General features: G+C 33.5%; 4 protein-coding genes across 6 annotated transcripts; 2 read left to right on the forward strand and 2 right to left on the reverse strand.

Annotated features, from left to right (window-relative positions):
• Positions 1–373: 373 nt before the first annotated feature.
• LOC128683927 (uncharacterized protein) lies at positions 374–7,180 on the reverse strand. Its single transcript, XM_053770039.1, has 13 exons — positions 6,747–7,180; positions 6,332–6,634; positions 5,976–6,078; positions 5,525–5,741; positions 5,189–5,366; positions 4,631–4,920; positions 4,189–4,372; positions 3,774–3,895; positions 3,336–3,553; positions 2,318–2,448; positions 1,761–1,868; positions 1,323–1,445; positions 374–738 (listed from the first exon to the last, which is right to left on the reverse strand). The coding sequence occupies exons 1-13, from the start codon at positions 6,762–6,764 to the stop codon at positions 415–417; spliced, it is 2,319 nt and encodes a 772-aa protein (XP_053626014.1). The 5' UTR covers positions 6,765–7,180; the 3' UTR covers positions 374–414.
• Positions 7,181–7,298: 118 nt separating this feature from the next.
• On the forward strand, positions 7,299–12,434 carry Dus1 (Dihydrouridine synthase 1). Of its 3 annotated transcripts, none has more exons than XM_053767599.1 (8): positions 7,299–7,418; positions 7,632–7,866; positions 8,110–8,269; positions 8,341–8,536; positions 8,687–8,935; positions 9,270–9,519; positions 9,618–9,779; positions 10,312–12,434. In XM_053767599.1, exons 1-8 carry the CDS (start codon positions 7,399–7,401, stop codon positions 10,486–10,488), a joined length of 1,449 nt encoding a protein of 482 aa, XP_053623574.1. In that variant the 5' UTR covers positions 7,299–7,398; the 3' UTR covers positions 10,489–12,434. The 3 variants fall into 3 exon arrangements, with proteins under 3 accessions (XP_053623574.1, XP_053623593.1, XP_053623585.1); XM_053767618.2 differs by having other exon boundaries at positions 9,339–9,519; positions 10,312–10,621; XM_053767610.2 differs by having other exon boundaries at positions 7,395–7,537.
• On the forward strand, positions 11,245–12,434 carry LOC135310051 (uncharacterized protein). The gene has a single exon (XM_064437014.1). It carries the CDS (start codon positions 11,245–11,247, stop codon positions 12,310–12,312), a length of 1,068 nt encoding a protein of 355 aa, XP_064293084.1. The 3' UTR covers positions 12,313–12,434.
• An 88-nt stretch (positions 12,435–12,522) lies between these two features.
• On the reverse strand, positions 12,523–14,778 carry BI-1 (Bax Inhibitor-1). Its single transcript, XM_053767630.2, has 5 exons — positions 14,408–14,778; positions 13,749–13,975; positions 13,313–13,539; positions 12,974–13,144; positions 12,523–12,719 (listed from the first exon to the last, which is right to left on the reverse strand). Exons 1-5 carry the CDS (start codon positions 14,452–14,454, stop codon positions 12,687–12,689), a joined length of 705 nt encoding a protein of 234 aa, XP_053623605.1. The 5' UTR covers positions 14,455–14,778; the 3' UTR covers positions 12,523–12,686.
• Positions 14,779–15,648: the final 870 nt, after the last annotated feature.

Raw genomic sequence — 15,648 nt, forward strand, 5'->3', positions numbered from 1 at the left:
GGATAATTCATAGACTGTAACCAGAAGTCATACCTTTGGAAGGATTGTCATTATCACAGTTATTTTTTTACTGGTGTGTCCTATTGACAAATAGTATAAAGTTAAAAACATGGAATTAGTAGGTACTCCCGACTAATTCCATGGTTAAAAACTATGTGTATGCATGCATCACGCAAACTGTATTACTATCAATATACATAAATAATATTTTAATGTACTCAGAAAATCGTGTCAAGTTCAGACCTTTTCTCCTAAACCACAGTTACAGATATCGATGCGGCCTTAACTTTCGGAAAAGATTTTTGTTAAATGTTTTTATACCTTGTATAATTTCCCGTCCGAAGGATGGATAAATAAATAAAAACAAAAAAGGTATTCAAAAACATTATATTAAAATACAAAATATTAGTTACATTATTTTAATATCTTTAACATTTTTAAAGACACTTTCGTGAATACAAACATTACCCATAATAGGAACAATATAAACGTGTAAGTAAAACCACTGAATGACAAGAGCCTAAAGAGCAGGTAGCCGATGGCCGCCCACGCGACGAAGGCGTGCGAGCCGAGGCGCCGCAGCACCAGTCGCGGCGCCAGCTCTTCAACCACGATGTTCTGATGGTTCGTCAAGTCTCGCACGTACGTCTGGATTGTGCATGGCGGGTGTAACACTTCGCGGGCAACGTGACCCCAAAAATTGTTACTTTGCCACAGGGATATGAATTCTTCTCGATACTGAAAGATATAAGAGATATTTTAAATTGTGATATTATAGATTTAAGGTAAGAGATGCGCCGAACATTTGTTATTCGGTTTTCGGCGTATTCGACATCCTTTCCGACATTTCTATTCGGCCAAATTATTCGGTTCGAGTATGTCTATTTTCTTGGCTACTCTTGGTTCTTCGTTTTCTATCATCTCCATTTCGTCAAAAAAGTCACAATCACGTGGTATTTTACACCTACTCATATTGAAAACATAATAATGTTAATATTGTCAATATTTTTGATATAATAAGCACATATGCTTTTTTATTAGTAATGTGTTCGTGCGATATTTTAAGTGACAGCGCTGTGTGCGCGGGTAGGACTCGCTGGTCAAGTAGCAGCGACACCTACCGTATATGTTAAAACCTGTTTACGCGCATAACAATGAAATAGTTAACCGAATAATTCGGCCCAACATTCGGTTGAATTTTGAACACTGTCTACCCAGTACTTCTTTATCTTGCCTATAACATTAGGTTCGAAAAACGTTAAACTGAATAGTATAGATAGATAAAGAAGTACTGAGTAGACAGTGTTCAAATTTAAACTTACAATTTCATTTATCCTAGAAGCGATCTGGTACAACATTCGAACCAATATAGTACTTTCGTACGACGTTATTGGCATCAGATCTGGATCTCCCATGTACTTGACTTCGGTAGGTTTGCTACGGAGCTGAAATCAAATAAATTTCTACATTCATTCACTATTTTCATCCTAATAGTAGAATCGTTGAGTTAGTATCCCATAACACAAGTTTCGAAATTACTTTGGGACTAACTCAATCTATGTGATTTGTTCCTATACATAGGTATATACATCCTAATACAAAAACAAAAGTTTAATATTCCAATCAGAAATAATCTAATCTATGCAGAAAAACTTTGATTAAAATTTTGTTATTTTAGTGCTTGATAAATGAAAAAGATATAATAAATAAGTATTAATGTCACAGCTTTTTGTGCGGTATGCAAAAAAATATTAATATACCTTGTTTGTAATATAAAGTGGAAAACTGGAAGAATTGCCGAAAGAAGAATGTTCCAGGGCACTGTCTTCAACGATCGGCTCTGGTGCCATTAGGCTGGTTTCATTGATCTGTTAATAAGAATGAATTATAAGTATTATAATAATTTAATAATAATAACTTCTTTATTTCGGAATTTAAACAAATTACATGAATACCGTAGGTACCATATAGTTGTACAATAGTTATTGTGTCCTACTTATACCTTGTTGTTTATTTCATCATTTGCACGTAAGAACGAATTCAAAGTTATGGATACTTGCGAAAAGCAACATAAACTATTACTATACGCGTTTTTTGAAGAAAAAATAAATTAAAAAACGTTTTTTACTAATGATATCTATTGATTCGATCTGTATTATTGAAATTTGAATGTACTAATTGTGTCTCAATAAAACAAATAAGGGCTGGTGCATTCCTAACGCATGTGCAGCATGATTGCATGGACTTGTAACGCACGTTCGTTGTGCTCCGGCGTTTATTCTTATTTATACTAAAATTAAACTGTAAATATACTTACTAAAAATATAGTCGCAAAATGATGGACAGATGCATTTAAATAAACTGGTACTTTTTTGGTCTCCTCTAACACTAAATCTGTTTCAAATTGGTTGTCTATCATGAGCCAGTGTTTGATAGAGGCCCAAAACCCTGGAAAATGACATTTATTCATATATACAATGACATAAAACGTGTATGTGAGGCTAATCTGCCAATGAAAAAAATTAAAACTTATGTTAAGAAAAATTTTATGGATAGAGATAGGATAAATAGCGTGAATTGTGTATTACACAATTCACGCCTATTTGACTGATAAAACGCATGGATCCTCCCGACAACTTTGCCACTCCACACATGATCACCTAATTTTTATTTTACTTTTTATATATAATTTTTATTTTTATTATAATAATTCATATATTGTGACATTTGATTGTTATTTGTAAAACATGTACGTGATTTATGATCTTCAAGTGTCTATTTCGACGAATAAGATTTGTAATTATGAAGTCATGGGAATCGAGTGTGTCATGCTCACTCAAATTGTCAATCTGGTAGTGGCGTCGTGGGCCGGGTCGTGAGGTTCCCTCTATTACGGTTGAGCTACACGATGGCTGTCCCATGCGTCAACTCGTGAACGGGTGCTGCCAGTGAGAACTGGTCATCTCGTTTCTCATATATTTTTGTGTATCACATCGATATATTTATATATGATAATCAAAACTCGGATCACAATCATAACCTGTTTTGATATACCTTTTGACTATGTACATTATGTACTTTTATATATTATTAGAAAAAAACATTGTAAGAAACAATAATGGTAAGCCCTTCTGGTATAATAGGGACCAACACTTTTCAAATGAGTTTCTTTCGGCATTTCTTCTCAGCAGTGGTCGTTCCGAAATACCAGTAGTTTGTAGCTTGTGAGATATAACTATAAATATAAAAAAATACGAGAAAAAGTGCCTGTGAAGATCTAATTTCTGAATACTACTCACAATTATTGAACACATAAAATCTATTTATTTACTCACCTTGATGATTTTCGTTAATTTTCCTATTCATATCTTCCAAATTGCGGTCAGACGCAATTTTAGCTGCAAGTATCCTTTTAATGAAGTCCATAGCAGATTTTTTTTTATTATCGCTCCAGATGGGGTCATATTCAAAGTTCGCTGATAAATTTAGTTCGGATACCGCCTGTTTAGCTATGGCAACCCATTTGTGAAGAGGTATTCCATTATATATATAGCTAAAATTAAATATGTTACAGGATGAACGAAAATGGCAGATGTCAATGAAAGAAATATCGTTACTGTGTGATAACATAGTGCTATTATATAGGTACAGGCACGTATTAATTGTAGTGAATGCTTTTGTATACATGCCATTGCATCCATATGTACCGTGGAAAACCTAGTCAACACACAACCATTTGAGAATAATAGAATATAATGTGTCCTTGTATTTACCTTTGATCATGTATAGAATTATTGTAACTTGAGTCAGGGCTCTGCAAGAGACTAGAATTAAAATCTGTCATAGCTTGTTCCAAATTCCACAAAATCGGCACCAAATGTGGTTGTGAAAACACCTGTGGATAGTAAAAACAAATAATGTAACTCTGCTTCTGTTTAGTTACTTAAATAAAAGACGATTGGGCCAAAGAGACAGAGAGAAATAGCGGGTGCGATAAAATTATATGAAGATTGCTCACAGAATGTGCATGAAAAGTGTGAAATACATGAGAACAGGAATGTCTGTGTAATTAATTTAGATATAAAGCGAAATAATTTAGATACGTGTATCTATCTTCAAATTTAGAAAGTGTCATAGATACATTTATTTATTTTATTTTGCAGACAAATGTTCATTAAATTTACTTACCTTTCCCAATCTAAATAACATAACAGTATTTTTGTACGCAGTAAGATCTAATCTCAGGAATCTAGGAAGCACCAATTGGAAAATGCAGGTATATGAAGGGAAATTTTCCGCAATAAACTGAGTATAGCTGGCATCTAATATGTTACTGTTTCCTTCTTCTTGATTGTTATTTGTAGTTCGAAATCTGTAAAAGTAGATAATATAGATATATAAAAAAATCATAGACCATTAATTTGTTGTTCAATAAGATACAGAGAATGCGTCATTTACGTTAAGTGAACAAACTTGACGTAAATGGCGCTAGAGGAAGTTACTTGTTCTTATGTGAACCAATGGAGCATATAGCTTTTTGTTTGATTGGTGTAAATGTTGCTCGAACAAAGAAAGAATACTCTAACTTCGTATTATTTTAATAGATGGAAATCAAATATAAATACGTCACCTGTCACGATTGATCATGTTGTCCGTGTATCTCCAAGGCTGAATGAGACTCAACCAAAGCTCCATGACCAGCCTGAAGGAAGCATCCAAGGGCCAGCTGGTGACCAGATGCTGCACGTAGCGGTAGGCGCGTGCGCACATCAGCTGGCGCGCGTACTTGCGTAGCGCGCACGAGCGCGACGCTGGATCCGACAAATGTTTTGCTGAGAATGAATGTATGTGTTTCACTAAAACTCGCACTATTCTTACTCTTTCTGGACTGGACATTATAGGGTAACTTCTTTGGTACATCTGAAAAATTACAAATTACAAAATTAGCAGGACAAAGGTCCACTGCATTACCATCCAAACCTCACTATCCAGAGCAATCTCAGAGTTGTTCTCATTATAGTGTTTTTAGGGTTCCCTTGAAGCTGTGTAAAAATTAAACTTGCAAGTCAATGTGATACAAATATAGATGAGCCAATTTCTTGTTTTGGATTCAGACAAATCATAATGATCTTTAAAAGTTTCGAAAATATATATCAAAAATATGAAAGGATTTAGTACTACTACTTACATCAACTCCCCTCGAATTAAATTCCTCCACACTCATCCAAACATCTATGAAGACTTGTAAAACAGTCTCAGACCGCCAAACCTCGTTTCGTGACTGTGTCTGTGATACATGTTGACTGTGCTGATTGCTCATACCTGACAGGTCTTGAATTAGAAGTAGCGAAGGGGAGCTAAGTGGTCTAAAATTAATAGAATATAAAAATTAAGTCTTACACAAATTAGTAAATTCAAATGGTATTTTATATATTTATTTTAATCTTTAAGATGCAAAACAGACTTAAAAAAATTTGCTCCTTTCTATCCATTTAAATAGGAAGGTCCTAAATAAAATACAGACCTGTTTGCTGTTTGTAAAGGGGCCACCGTTGGAACTTTCCCAGTATAGTTTGGTATGTGAGGTAATACTGGCTCATTAGGATCTGTAGGCAGGAAGTGCATCAGATAATCACAAGCCAAAGCAAAATAAACACTGTTCCAATTTTCCCAGGAGCTTTTGTTTTGACTGTTGTTTATCAAGAATAGAGCAAAGCTAAAAATGTAATAATCAAAAGGATCTGGCACAAACAGGTATAAGGAAATTATCAAATATCTTACAATTGACTTTATACATATCTTAAGAGCTAATATTACCAATAACATGTGTAAAATAATTAAGTTTCTTATAATTAAGTTCCACCCATTAAAACATATAAGCTGCAATTATAAAATTAAGTGTTTGTCTATATTGTTTTACATTATTTTCACAAACAAATTGTATGTTTAGTATAGGTATTACATGAAAAGGATACTGAGTGCCAAAGCAACCACATTCATTGATTGTGCATCCATTGTTAGCATGTCTGAATAAAACTGAGAACACCTTCCTCGCTCAAGGCTCATCTGCAAGTTCAACTGAAATATACACACTTCTATTAGATTTTTCTGTTGTTTACTTCACCCACACCTATCAGAAATAATAGCACACTTCTATTATATCTTAAAAAGTTTGGTACATGTGATTCAAAAATATTTTAGCAAGTAAAGAAAAACAAGCTAGCCTTGCAGATGATGAAGACTGTACATCCATTTCTCATAGTTAATACTAGTTAACTTAAATATTAAACACATGAAGATTATATGAAATTTTTAAAACATCAATACTCACTGGTAAAGTATTGAGTGGCAAATTGTACTTCAACTGCGGATCTGATAATAATTTGTAACATAATCTAAACATTGGTCCCTGTGGCTCCAAAAAGGAAGTTAGAGCTTCAAATTCATATTTGTTAGCATCTAAAGTAATCATCCTCAAACCCCAACCATTTGTAAAAGAATTGGCAAATATACTATTAACTAATTGTGGGAAAAGAGCCTGTAACTCTTTATTAGGCCCAGAATGATCTATTATCCTTGTTAACTCTGCCAATTTCTCATGAAGTGGTAAATTCAAGCTTGTATAAAATTGACTCTGAAACACAATGAGAAGGATCACAATACGAACATGATTAGTTTGAATTATATTAGCTTGTAAGAACTCAAACATAACCGTAAAATAGGATCCTAAAAATTTGCAAACTTACCGTGATATCGTGGGCCATTATTCTCTTTTTTAATATAAATAATGTAACAAATTAGTTCGGCGATCTCAATATGTGCTAGAATTTGCTTGGTGAAATAAATAATTAGACATACAGTGTATGTAATAGAAACAATTTTGTTTCGGGATTGTTTGCTAGCCGTTCTGTCCTGTTTGCCGTTCAATCCGTTTGATTGACAAATGTATGGTATGACATTTACTTTTCTTACAATTGTCATTTTCCCATTGTCATTAATAAATCCATGCCTGTCACAGATTTAATGTAATGTTTTTATATCTGTGGTACCTGAGCCTACTCCGTACAACGACGTACCTACACTACCTTTAATACCAATTTCATTTGTGTTCCATGGTTTGTAGCTAAAAATTTAATGGACTATTCTATAATGAGCAGCAGCGACGGACATCCATGCTGTATGTACAAGTTGTATACCGACTGCTGTACATGTATACAACTACAAAACAAATAAGGTACATGTACCTAAAGTATAAGATGTAGTGTAGCCATGGAATTAGTAAATACTAGTAGGAAGTACTACTAAATCCATGAGTGTAGCTGTAATGTGTCATTGTCATTCCTGTCTTGCTGCCATGTCTTTACGTAAAAATATTTTGCCGAAATCGCAAAATCGCAGATGGAAGAAAGAAAAGATAGGTATGATATGCACTACCTAGCCTATTTATTTATTTTACTCCTTGAGATACCTAGGTTTATTTGTAAACTCACGTGTTAAATAGATACTTTTATTTTCAAGTTATATTGGATACATCTTGGTAATAATTATGGTGTTATAATGCTTTGATATCAATTAAGACTAGGTACATGAAAGAAAGTAAAAAATGATGTATGGACTTAATCTTATTCCAGGCCTGGAGGTGTAGTTATGTCGAGTAACTGGTACGAAGGCATAGGACGGCCTCGTTATGTCGTCGCACCAATGGTGGACGCTAGTGAACTGGCCTGGAGGATATTATGCCGTAGACACGGAGCACAGTTATGCTACACTCCCATGTTTCACAGTAACGTTTTCGTAAAAGATCCTAAATATCGAAGAGACAGCTTACAAACTTGTGACGAACTTGACCGTCCATTATTTGTACAGGTAGGTAATTGAATTATGTGTATGTATACTGGTGGGGATCCATTTTATGGGCTCTATTACTAGTAACAAAAACTCCACCTTGGTTAGATCAGACTGACCCAGAATAAGGTTAACTCCGTATTATAAATCCGGACTAATGAGTTCAAAATGAATTCATTTATATGTAATCTATTATTATTGTTAACACATCAGATAACTATAATCTGTATGTTCATATTTTCCAAACATTTTTGTTATTGACAGTTTTGTGGCAATAATCCTGAAGTAATGGCTGTAGCCGCTAAGTTGGTAGAAGGACACTGTGATGCTATCGATATTAATCTTGGATGTCCACAAGCAATAGCTAAACGAGGCAGATATGGATCTTTTCTTCAAGATGAATGGAAATTGCTGCAGAGCATAGGTAAAAAGATTATGACTATCATGGAATTAAGTCAGTAAATTACATATATAAAAATAAATATTGATTTATAGTTTCAGAAATGTCTAATGCAGTTTCAATACCAATAACATGCAAAGTGAGAATATTTGAAGATATAGAGAAGTCTGTCAAATATGCACTCATGTTGCAAGATGCAGGGTGCAAGTTGATCACAGTGCATGGCAGAACTCGTGAGCAGAAGGGGCCACTTACAGGGATTGCTAGTTGGAAACACATTAGGGCTGTCAGGTTAGTGTTTCTCTATAAAATCAAATCAATAAATTATTCATTCAATAGGTTGCCACATTTTGGTTGTAGCATTGTTATTCTTCCTTTTTATCCGTTTTACATATATGTATTACAGTCAAAAAGTTATTACCAATCTTAATTCTATTACAGAGAAGCTGTATCAATACCCATGTTAGCTAATGGGAATATTCAATGTTTAGAAGATGTACACAGATGTTTACATTATACAAAGGTAGATGGTGTAATGAGCGCTGAGGGTATCTTAACTAATCCAGCTTTATTTGAAGGCATCAATCCAGTGACATGGGATATAGCTTTGGAGTATTTAGAACTAGTGGAACAGTTCCCATGCCCTTCTTCATACATAAGAGGACATCTGTTCAAAATTTTTCACAAAATGTAAGTTATCTATTTTATTTTTAACCCCTAAAACAAACAGATAGCTGTTGTAAACAATTTAAAGACTTCACCACAATTCAATAAAGAGTATGTTACACAGATAATGTTGGTACGATTTTGATACTAGTTCAAACTTTAATGCTTATGTTTCATGAAAATCAGTTCAATAATTTAAGAGCTTTTAGAGTCCAATTTAGGAGCAGAGTTTCTAATATTGCTATGGATGGATTAAATATATGTATATTTACCTTTATAAAGTTGTTCTACTTTTCAACTTGCAACTAGGATCTAGCCGTATCATTATTGCACCTTATCTAAAATAATTTAATTACAGATTTACGTTTGAAGCTAATAATGACATCAGGCAAATATTGGCAACAGCTCAAAACCTGAATGATTTTAGGCGAGTATGTGTTGATATCCAAAAAAAATACTTGCCTCAACATGAAGGCCTTCAACAATGTGATGACAACATAACAAGAAATGGTTTTGATTTGATCTTGCCACCATGGATATGTCAACCATATGTAAGAATATCTCCTGAAGAACACACAAAAAAGATGGACATGCATAACAAAAATCAGGTGATTTAAATTTACCTTTTTAATTGACATACTATTTTTCAAATACACTAGACACTGTTCAATTACAATGTACCTACCTTAGTTTGTTTATTTTCCAGGATGATAGTCATAAAAGACTTCTTGGTGATTCAGATGGACATGTTATATCAAGGAAAAAAATGAAAAAGATGAGAAGAATCTTGAGGAGACCACCAAAGCCTGATAATCAAAATGGAAGAAGTGGTGATATTTGTGTACATGATGACTGCCCCAATCCACTAGTAAGTATCTCTAACTGAACATAGCAACTGTGCCAATCATAAAGCAAAAATAAAGAAAGATGCTATTGCCATTTCTCTAATAAAAGTTGAGTGACCATAATACATGAGAAATGCGGCACCTCCGCCCGCTCTACCCACATCTAGTCTTTCGCACAATCGATGCAAGAAAAATAAAATAAGCCTCCTTCCTTTCCTGACAAATAAGCAAAAGGTGATTGTCTCTGTGCAAAACTTCATACACAAGTCCTTCTTTGGTTCATGGTGCTAATGTAAAAAGAAAAAAGCCTGTGCCTCAGCACTAACCTAATGAATGGGTTCGAATAAAATTTGAAAAAGTAATTTTATTATAATTCAACTATAATTAAATGAATCCTATTATTAAAAACGAAAATATGATTGTTTTATCCATGCAGGTGCGGAGTAACTTGACTGTATATATATTTTTTTGTAAATTTCGCTTTTGGTGCAATAAAAAGTATTGTATGGTATTGTATATACCTACATAAAATTTAATCCCGTTATTTTGTTACAGGGTGGTAAATGTATATATCAATTCTGTAAAAAATGTTGTAAAAACAAATGTTTTGAGGAGAATTTGGACTGTTCAGGGCATAGGATACTTGTACGTACAAGACGAGAAATAGCTAAGAAGTTTTCCGTTGAAACAACAAAACATAATGACGACCTGACGACCTCGGTGACGAATTGACGACCTCGGTGGCGCAGTGGGTGCCCCTGAATCGAGGGGTCCCGGGTTTGATCCCCAGTCATGATGGAAAATAAGATTTTTCTGATAGGCCCGGGTCTTGGATGTTTAATTATATACATATGTATTTATTATTAAATATGGTATCGTTGAGTTAGTATCCCATAACACAAGTCTAGAACTTACTTTGGGGTTAGCTCAATTTGTGTGATTTGTCCTAATATTTATTTATAATGATTCAGCCTGTACATTTTTTTATGTAAATTTACATTGTTGTACCTATGACAATATAAAAACGTGACATCATTATTTTTCTTCTGACTCCTCCCTATAGGATGTCTACTGTATAGGCTTTCACGCCACGTAGTTGTTTAGAGCATAATTATTAAGTTCAGTCTACCTTATTTTCAAGTCACCATTAGCATCACTGACTGAAACTAACTTACATCGTTTCTATGGAAACTGCTATCACATCAAAACTTAACGTAGGTACCTAGGTTTGTTCCCTTTGTTGTTATTATAATAATAATTTAATGATAATATTTAAAAAAACTCATTTTCATCTTATATATGTAGCTATGATCATTGAAAAATAGGTGGACCCTTGAATGATGTCATTTCACCCATAGCCCTTGGTAGTTGTAGGTTAATGGATTTTCTATAGTGCGCGCGCAGAAATATCTACCGAGTTGTGACTAAAGGTCGCGTTGATACAAAGGAACAAAGTTTTGGAGAATATTACCAACAATAAATGCACAAATGCATAGATGTTGCACATCATCACAAGCTCGAAGATCTTATCGAAGAATAAATGGACTGGAACTACCTCTCAATTATCAGCAAGTGATCGGATGGATCGTTTTTATTGCAACTGGATTGGTCAATTTTTTTGTTCTTGTACAAATCCAATTTGATGAATTGAAAATAACATCGTTAATAGTGTATGTATTTTTATACGTCTCTCACATTGTAGCTCATATCACAGCCTCGTATATTGACCCGAGTGAGGATGAATTACGGAAGCTCCCAATCAACAACGTTCCAGAATTCGACCGGGGTCTCCACACCCATGTCATAGAAAATGGTCGATGTCATCTGTGCAACATATACACCAGCAGCAAAAACACCAAGCACTGCAGCCTTTGCAATAAATGCATTGATCACTTCGACCATCATTGTAAGTGGTTGAACAACTGCATTGGCCAGAGAAACTACACGTCTTTCGTCGCGAGTGTAACCACTGCCCTTCTGATTTCTGTTCTGACGTCATCTTTGTGTATTACTGATATTGTAATGTTTTTTGTATATCCTCAAAAATTAAGTAATTTTGCACAAAATTTTATAAAATGCCCATCAATGTCAATAACATCTACAGAATTTTGTAAGAATTCCGTAATATTTTTAGGGTTTTTGATATTTTTTTGCGTAAGTGCTTTTGCAATTGCATGTGCCTTATTACATTTATGTTGTTTTCACATTTACATTTCAATTTTGGGGGTTTCGACATATGAATACATCATGAAAAGTGGTACTCCAGAAGCTAGTTCTATATTTTCAAATAACTGTCGCATCTTAAAAATTCCCGGGAAAATGTACGTAAGTAAATCTACAGAGAGAAATAAAGTTGAAATGGGTACTTCTGAATGTGCAACTACTTCGAATGGAGTTGGAAAGCTGAACAGTTCTCCTGCAAGCAGCAATACAAATGTAGCCAATTTGATTGGCATTCTCATCAATAATGAGCTAGACAGGGCGAAGCGAATTTTTATCTACGACAAGAACAAGATACATCCTCAAAAAGAGCAAAGTGGAGATATTGAAAGCTAACTTGTATAATTATAGGTATTTAACAATAATAAAAGTGCCTTGTAACATTTCAACGTAGTGTTAAAATTTATATTCTATTTAGATTTAAGTAAAATTTAATAGTAAATATATTTAAATGTCAACATCGTTTATTTTAATTTTCCTACTGTGATAATGCATAATTTTAAATGAGAGAATATTAGTGATGGTTAAACAAATAAAATAAATTAGTTTAAAACAAAGAATTTAATTCATCAGTTCGTTACATAAATAAAACTTACAATTTCCCAAACTTAATGTAGTGAATAATATATTTTTACTTTTATCTCTGTCGAAATTGAGATTTTGTAGCTAAAATACCTTCTTGTATTTCTTCAGTAATAGCTATAAAATGTTTAATCACGTTTGCGGCGACGCTCTTGTTCTTCCTGGAATAAAGTCACAATTTGTGAATGTTATATGTGAGTTTACAAGGTCAAATAATATTATATATTTTCTATCTGTAAGTAAAATGAGGATGCTATGTACCCATATGAACAAACTATCTAGCATCTGAAAAAATAATACTGACATGATTTTTGTATGATACTTATACTTTTTATTCAACAGGTATATTTTTATGCATTATATGTATGCTTAATATACACAAATTTAGTTCAACTATAACAATATATAAAATTACCTTTTGAGTTAAAATAATGACTAGTCTCCTGAAAATTCCAATGAAGTCTATGAAGAGTTCAAGGGCATGCTGTACAAAGTCCTTACTACCCATGCGACGTTTTTCAATGATGAGTTGAGTGTCAAAGAGTACAAATCCACACATGAGCATAAGTCCAAGGTAAAGGTGAGCCTAAAAAAGTTTAAACAAATTATTTTGATAGTAGGTACTGATACCACTGATACACAGTATAAAAATAATATATTTCAGTCCACATATATTATCAATTACTAATTTCTAGAGTACTTAAATTATTTTTATTAGATATATGTATATGTCTTCATAAAACACATAACTTACTTGATAAAGGAAATGAGACTGCATAAACAGGTTTACTAAGGTCATCAAGGACATAGATGTCAACAATGTCATCAAAGTGCCTCCAAGGAAAAGCCAGCTTCCACGCTCGGCCAGCATGGCTGCTATGGAGAAGCAGACAAACACCAGGGTTGTTCCCATCAAAGCTGTTACAATTATGGATGGGTCAATAACACTGACATACTCCATCAAAGGACCCATGCTCATACCTGCAAACAAAATGACAAACAAAATGACAAATAGGTAGCTGTTATTTTTACCTTAAGAACTGGTGCAAATATGTCAGTCAGACAATACAAATCAATCAATTCAATTTATTATGTTTTGATTCTGCGCAATAGATGCCAGTTTGTAAGTGTACCTATTCAGGTGATTAAAGAACTAAAAAACAATGAAATGTATAGTAGTTCCTACATACCTGAAGTCAACCCAAATCCTAAAAGATAGCCAAGACGCAGACTTGTATTCTTTCCATTATCTGGTGTAGCAATAAGCATCAACATGAGTCCTGCTCCTATGATAGCAGAGAGGAATCCAGCCTGGAATCTTGTGAACATGTCTACATACACTCCAGCAGATGCAGCCCCACAAGTCATCATTAGTGTGCCATAAACATTTTTGAGATGCTGACGAACTGGGGGTTCCCTGTGATTTAGACATGATGTAAGTTAGAATAATTATTGTGATGTCATTAAAAAGCATTATATTAGTATATAGACACAGATGTGTGAAAATAAGTAGGTACCGAAATCATTATTAATACAAAGAAATTTAAAGAGACAGCTACAAATACTCTAATCATACCTAGTCTCAATGCACTATATATTTAGGTAGTAAGTAGGTACCTACATAAGTAGTGACTCACTTTCATCACACTCATTTCGTCATAATTACGTTGTCATAGACGTTTAACGTGTAATTAATTAAGTAAATAAACTATATCTAAATCAAACATTCTAGAATAGTAAATGGCCTCGTATTTGTATGTGCCTACGTAGGTAGGTACTCCATTACCTACATATTATACCTACTTTGTTCTATTTCTGGTTCTGTAATACATAAAATTGAAATACTTACAGGCGATTCTGAAAGCTGTTTATGAAGGTTTGAAGAGTTGGAGCCATGTTGAGCCAAAGTAATTGTTTTATCACACGAATTTTTGATGCAAGTCAGAAAATAATGCGTAGGTAAATGTAGTTTACGTAAAATGCACAGTTTTAGAATAGAGGGCGCTTTGTTTAGTGTAGACTATTGTATTTCAGTCACTGAAAATCAAGGCAAATAAATAAAATTTTATCAGATTCACTAAAGATAAACTTCTGTTTTATACTGTTTCACCCGCTGATGTTAGAATTTGTAAAATCAACACTCGCAACGAATATTTGGACTTGGTCTGTGGCTTGCAAACCTTGCAAAGCAAATATTTATTGATTACTTGACTTGACATTGACAGTACAGTAGTGTCGACGAAAAAAAGTACTAAAATGGCAACATTAAAGTTATTGATGATTGAACTTGTCTGAAAATGTACCTATCTAATTAACGTTATAGATAGCCAAGATGATCATCGCTATCGAAAAATAAAGGAAAATAGTATTACACAAAGGATTTGTATTAATTTAACAAAAAAGTTATACATAAATTCGATTTTTACAATGGCAATATTGTTGTATTAAAGATGACGCACACAACACGTGTTCGACGATTCAAACAAAATTGACCAATGAAAACTGAACACACATGGATTTAGTAAGTACGTACTTCGCACATTTCGTTCTTGTCTGAAGGACGATGATGTTTTCACTTGAAATAGGAAGTATTACTGCACATTTATCTCGCCAGAGTACAGCACTGATGTTAGGTACACAAAAGCTTTGCCGCCTTTTGTTATGTCGATTAAAATGTTTATTTTAGAGTACTTTACTAATCCTTTCATTATGTAAGCATTCGTTTATGAAAATATAAAACCATGTAAATGTAACATATTCGGGTGTTGAAATATTGGGACCTCGGCTGATTCATAAGTTAGTTAGTTGTTTTCTTTGAAAAGGCGATTGAAATAATTTCAATTCAAAAAACTAAGCAAAAACATAAATTTATTTATAAATGTTAATAATTGTTCATATATTTGTGTTCCATACATATTTTTATAATTTTAATGTCGTAATTTGTTTACATACTGAAATAGTGATGTGCTCAATAAATTTGTTGTGCTCTATTTAAAATTGGATCTGCTGTAAGATTACCCTGAACAGACAAAAATAGAAAAGTAATACTAATATGTCATGTACCGTTTGAAAGCACAGCGTAAAAGCCAT

Source organism: Plodia interpunctella, chromosome 3 (assembly GCF_027563975.2).
Source record: "Plodia interpunctella isolate USDA-ARS_2022_Savannah chromosome 3, ilPloInte3.2, whole genome shotgun sequence".
Lineage (NCBI taxonomy): Eukaryota > Metazoa > Arthropoda > Insecta > Lepidoptera > Pyralidae > Plodia > Plodia interpunctella.

Bases quoted from the DNA above. Each gene is read 5' to 3' on its own strand.
- LOC128683927 (XM_053770039.1), bottom strand. The intron at 4,921-5,188 runs GTAAGTAGTAGT...GTAATTTTTCAG, and splicing joins TTAATTCGAGGGGAGTTGAT to ATGTACCAAAGAAGTTACCC. The intron at 4,373-4,630 runs GTGACGTATTTA...CTACTTTTACAG, and splicing joins AACATGATCAATCGTGACAG to ATTTCGAACTACAAATAACA.
- LOC135310051 (XM_064437014.1), top strand. From the start codon at position 11,245: ATGCATAGATGTTGCACATCATCACAAGCTCGAAGATCTTATCGAAGA.
- Dus1 (XM_053767599.1), top strand. From the start codon at position 7,399: ATGGAAGAAAGAAAAGATAG. The intron at 7,419-7,631 runs GTATGATATGCA...ATCTTATTCCAG, and splicing joins ATGGAAGAAAGAAAAGATAG to GCCTGGAGGTGTAGTTATGT. The intron at 9,520-9,617 runs GTGATTTAAATT...TTTATTTTCCAG, and splicing joins ACATGCATAACAAAAATCAG to GATGATAGTCATAAAAGACT.
- BI-1 (XM_053767630.2), bottom strand. From the start codon at position 14,454: ATGGCTCCAACTCTTCAAACCTTCATAAACAGCTTTCAGAATCGCCT. The intron at 13,976-14,407 runs GTAAGTATTTCA...TCTAAATCACAG, and splicing joins AACAGCTTTCAGAATCGCCT to GGAACCCCCAGTTCGTCAGC. The intron at 13,145-13,312 runs GTAAGTTATGTG...AAACTTTTTTAG, and splicing joins AGTCTCATTTCCTTTATCAA to GCTCACCTTTACCTTGGACT.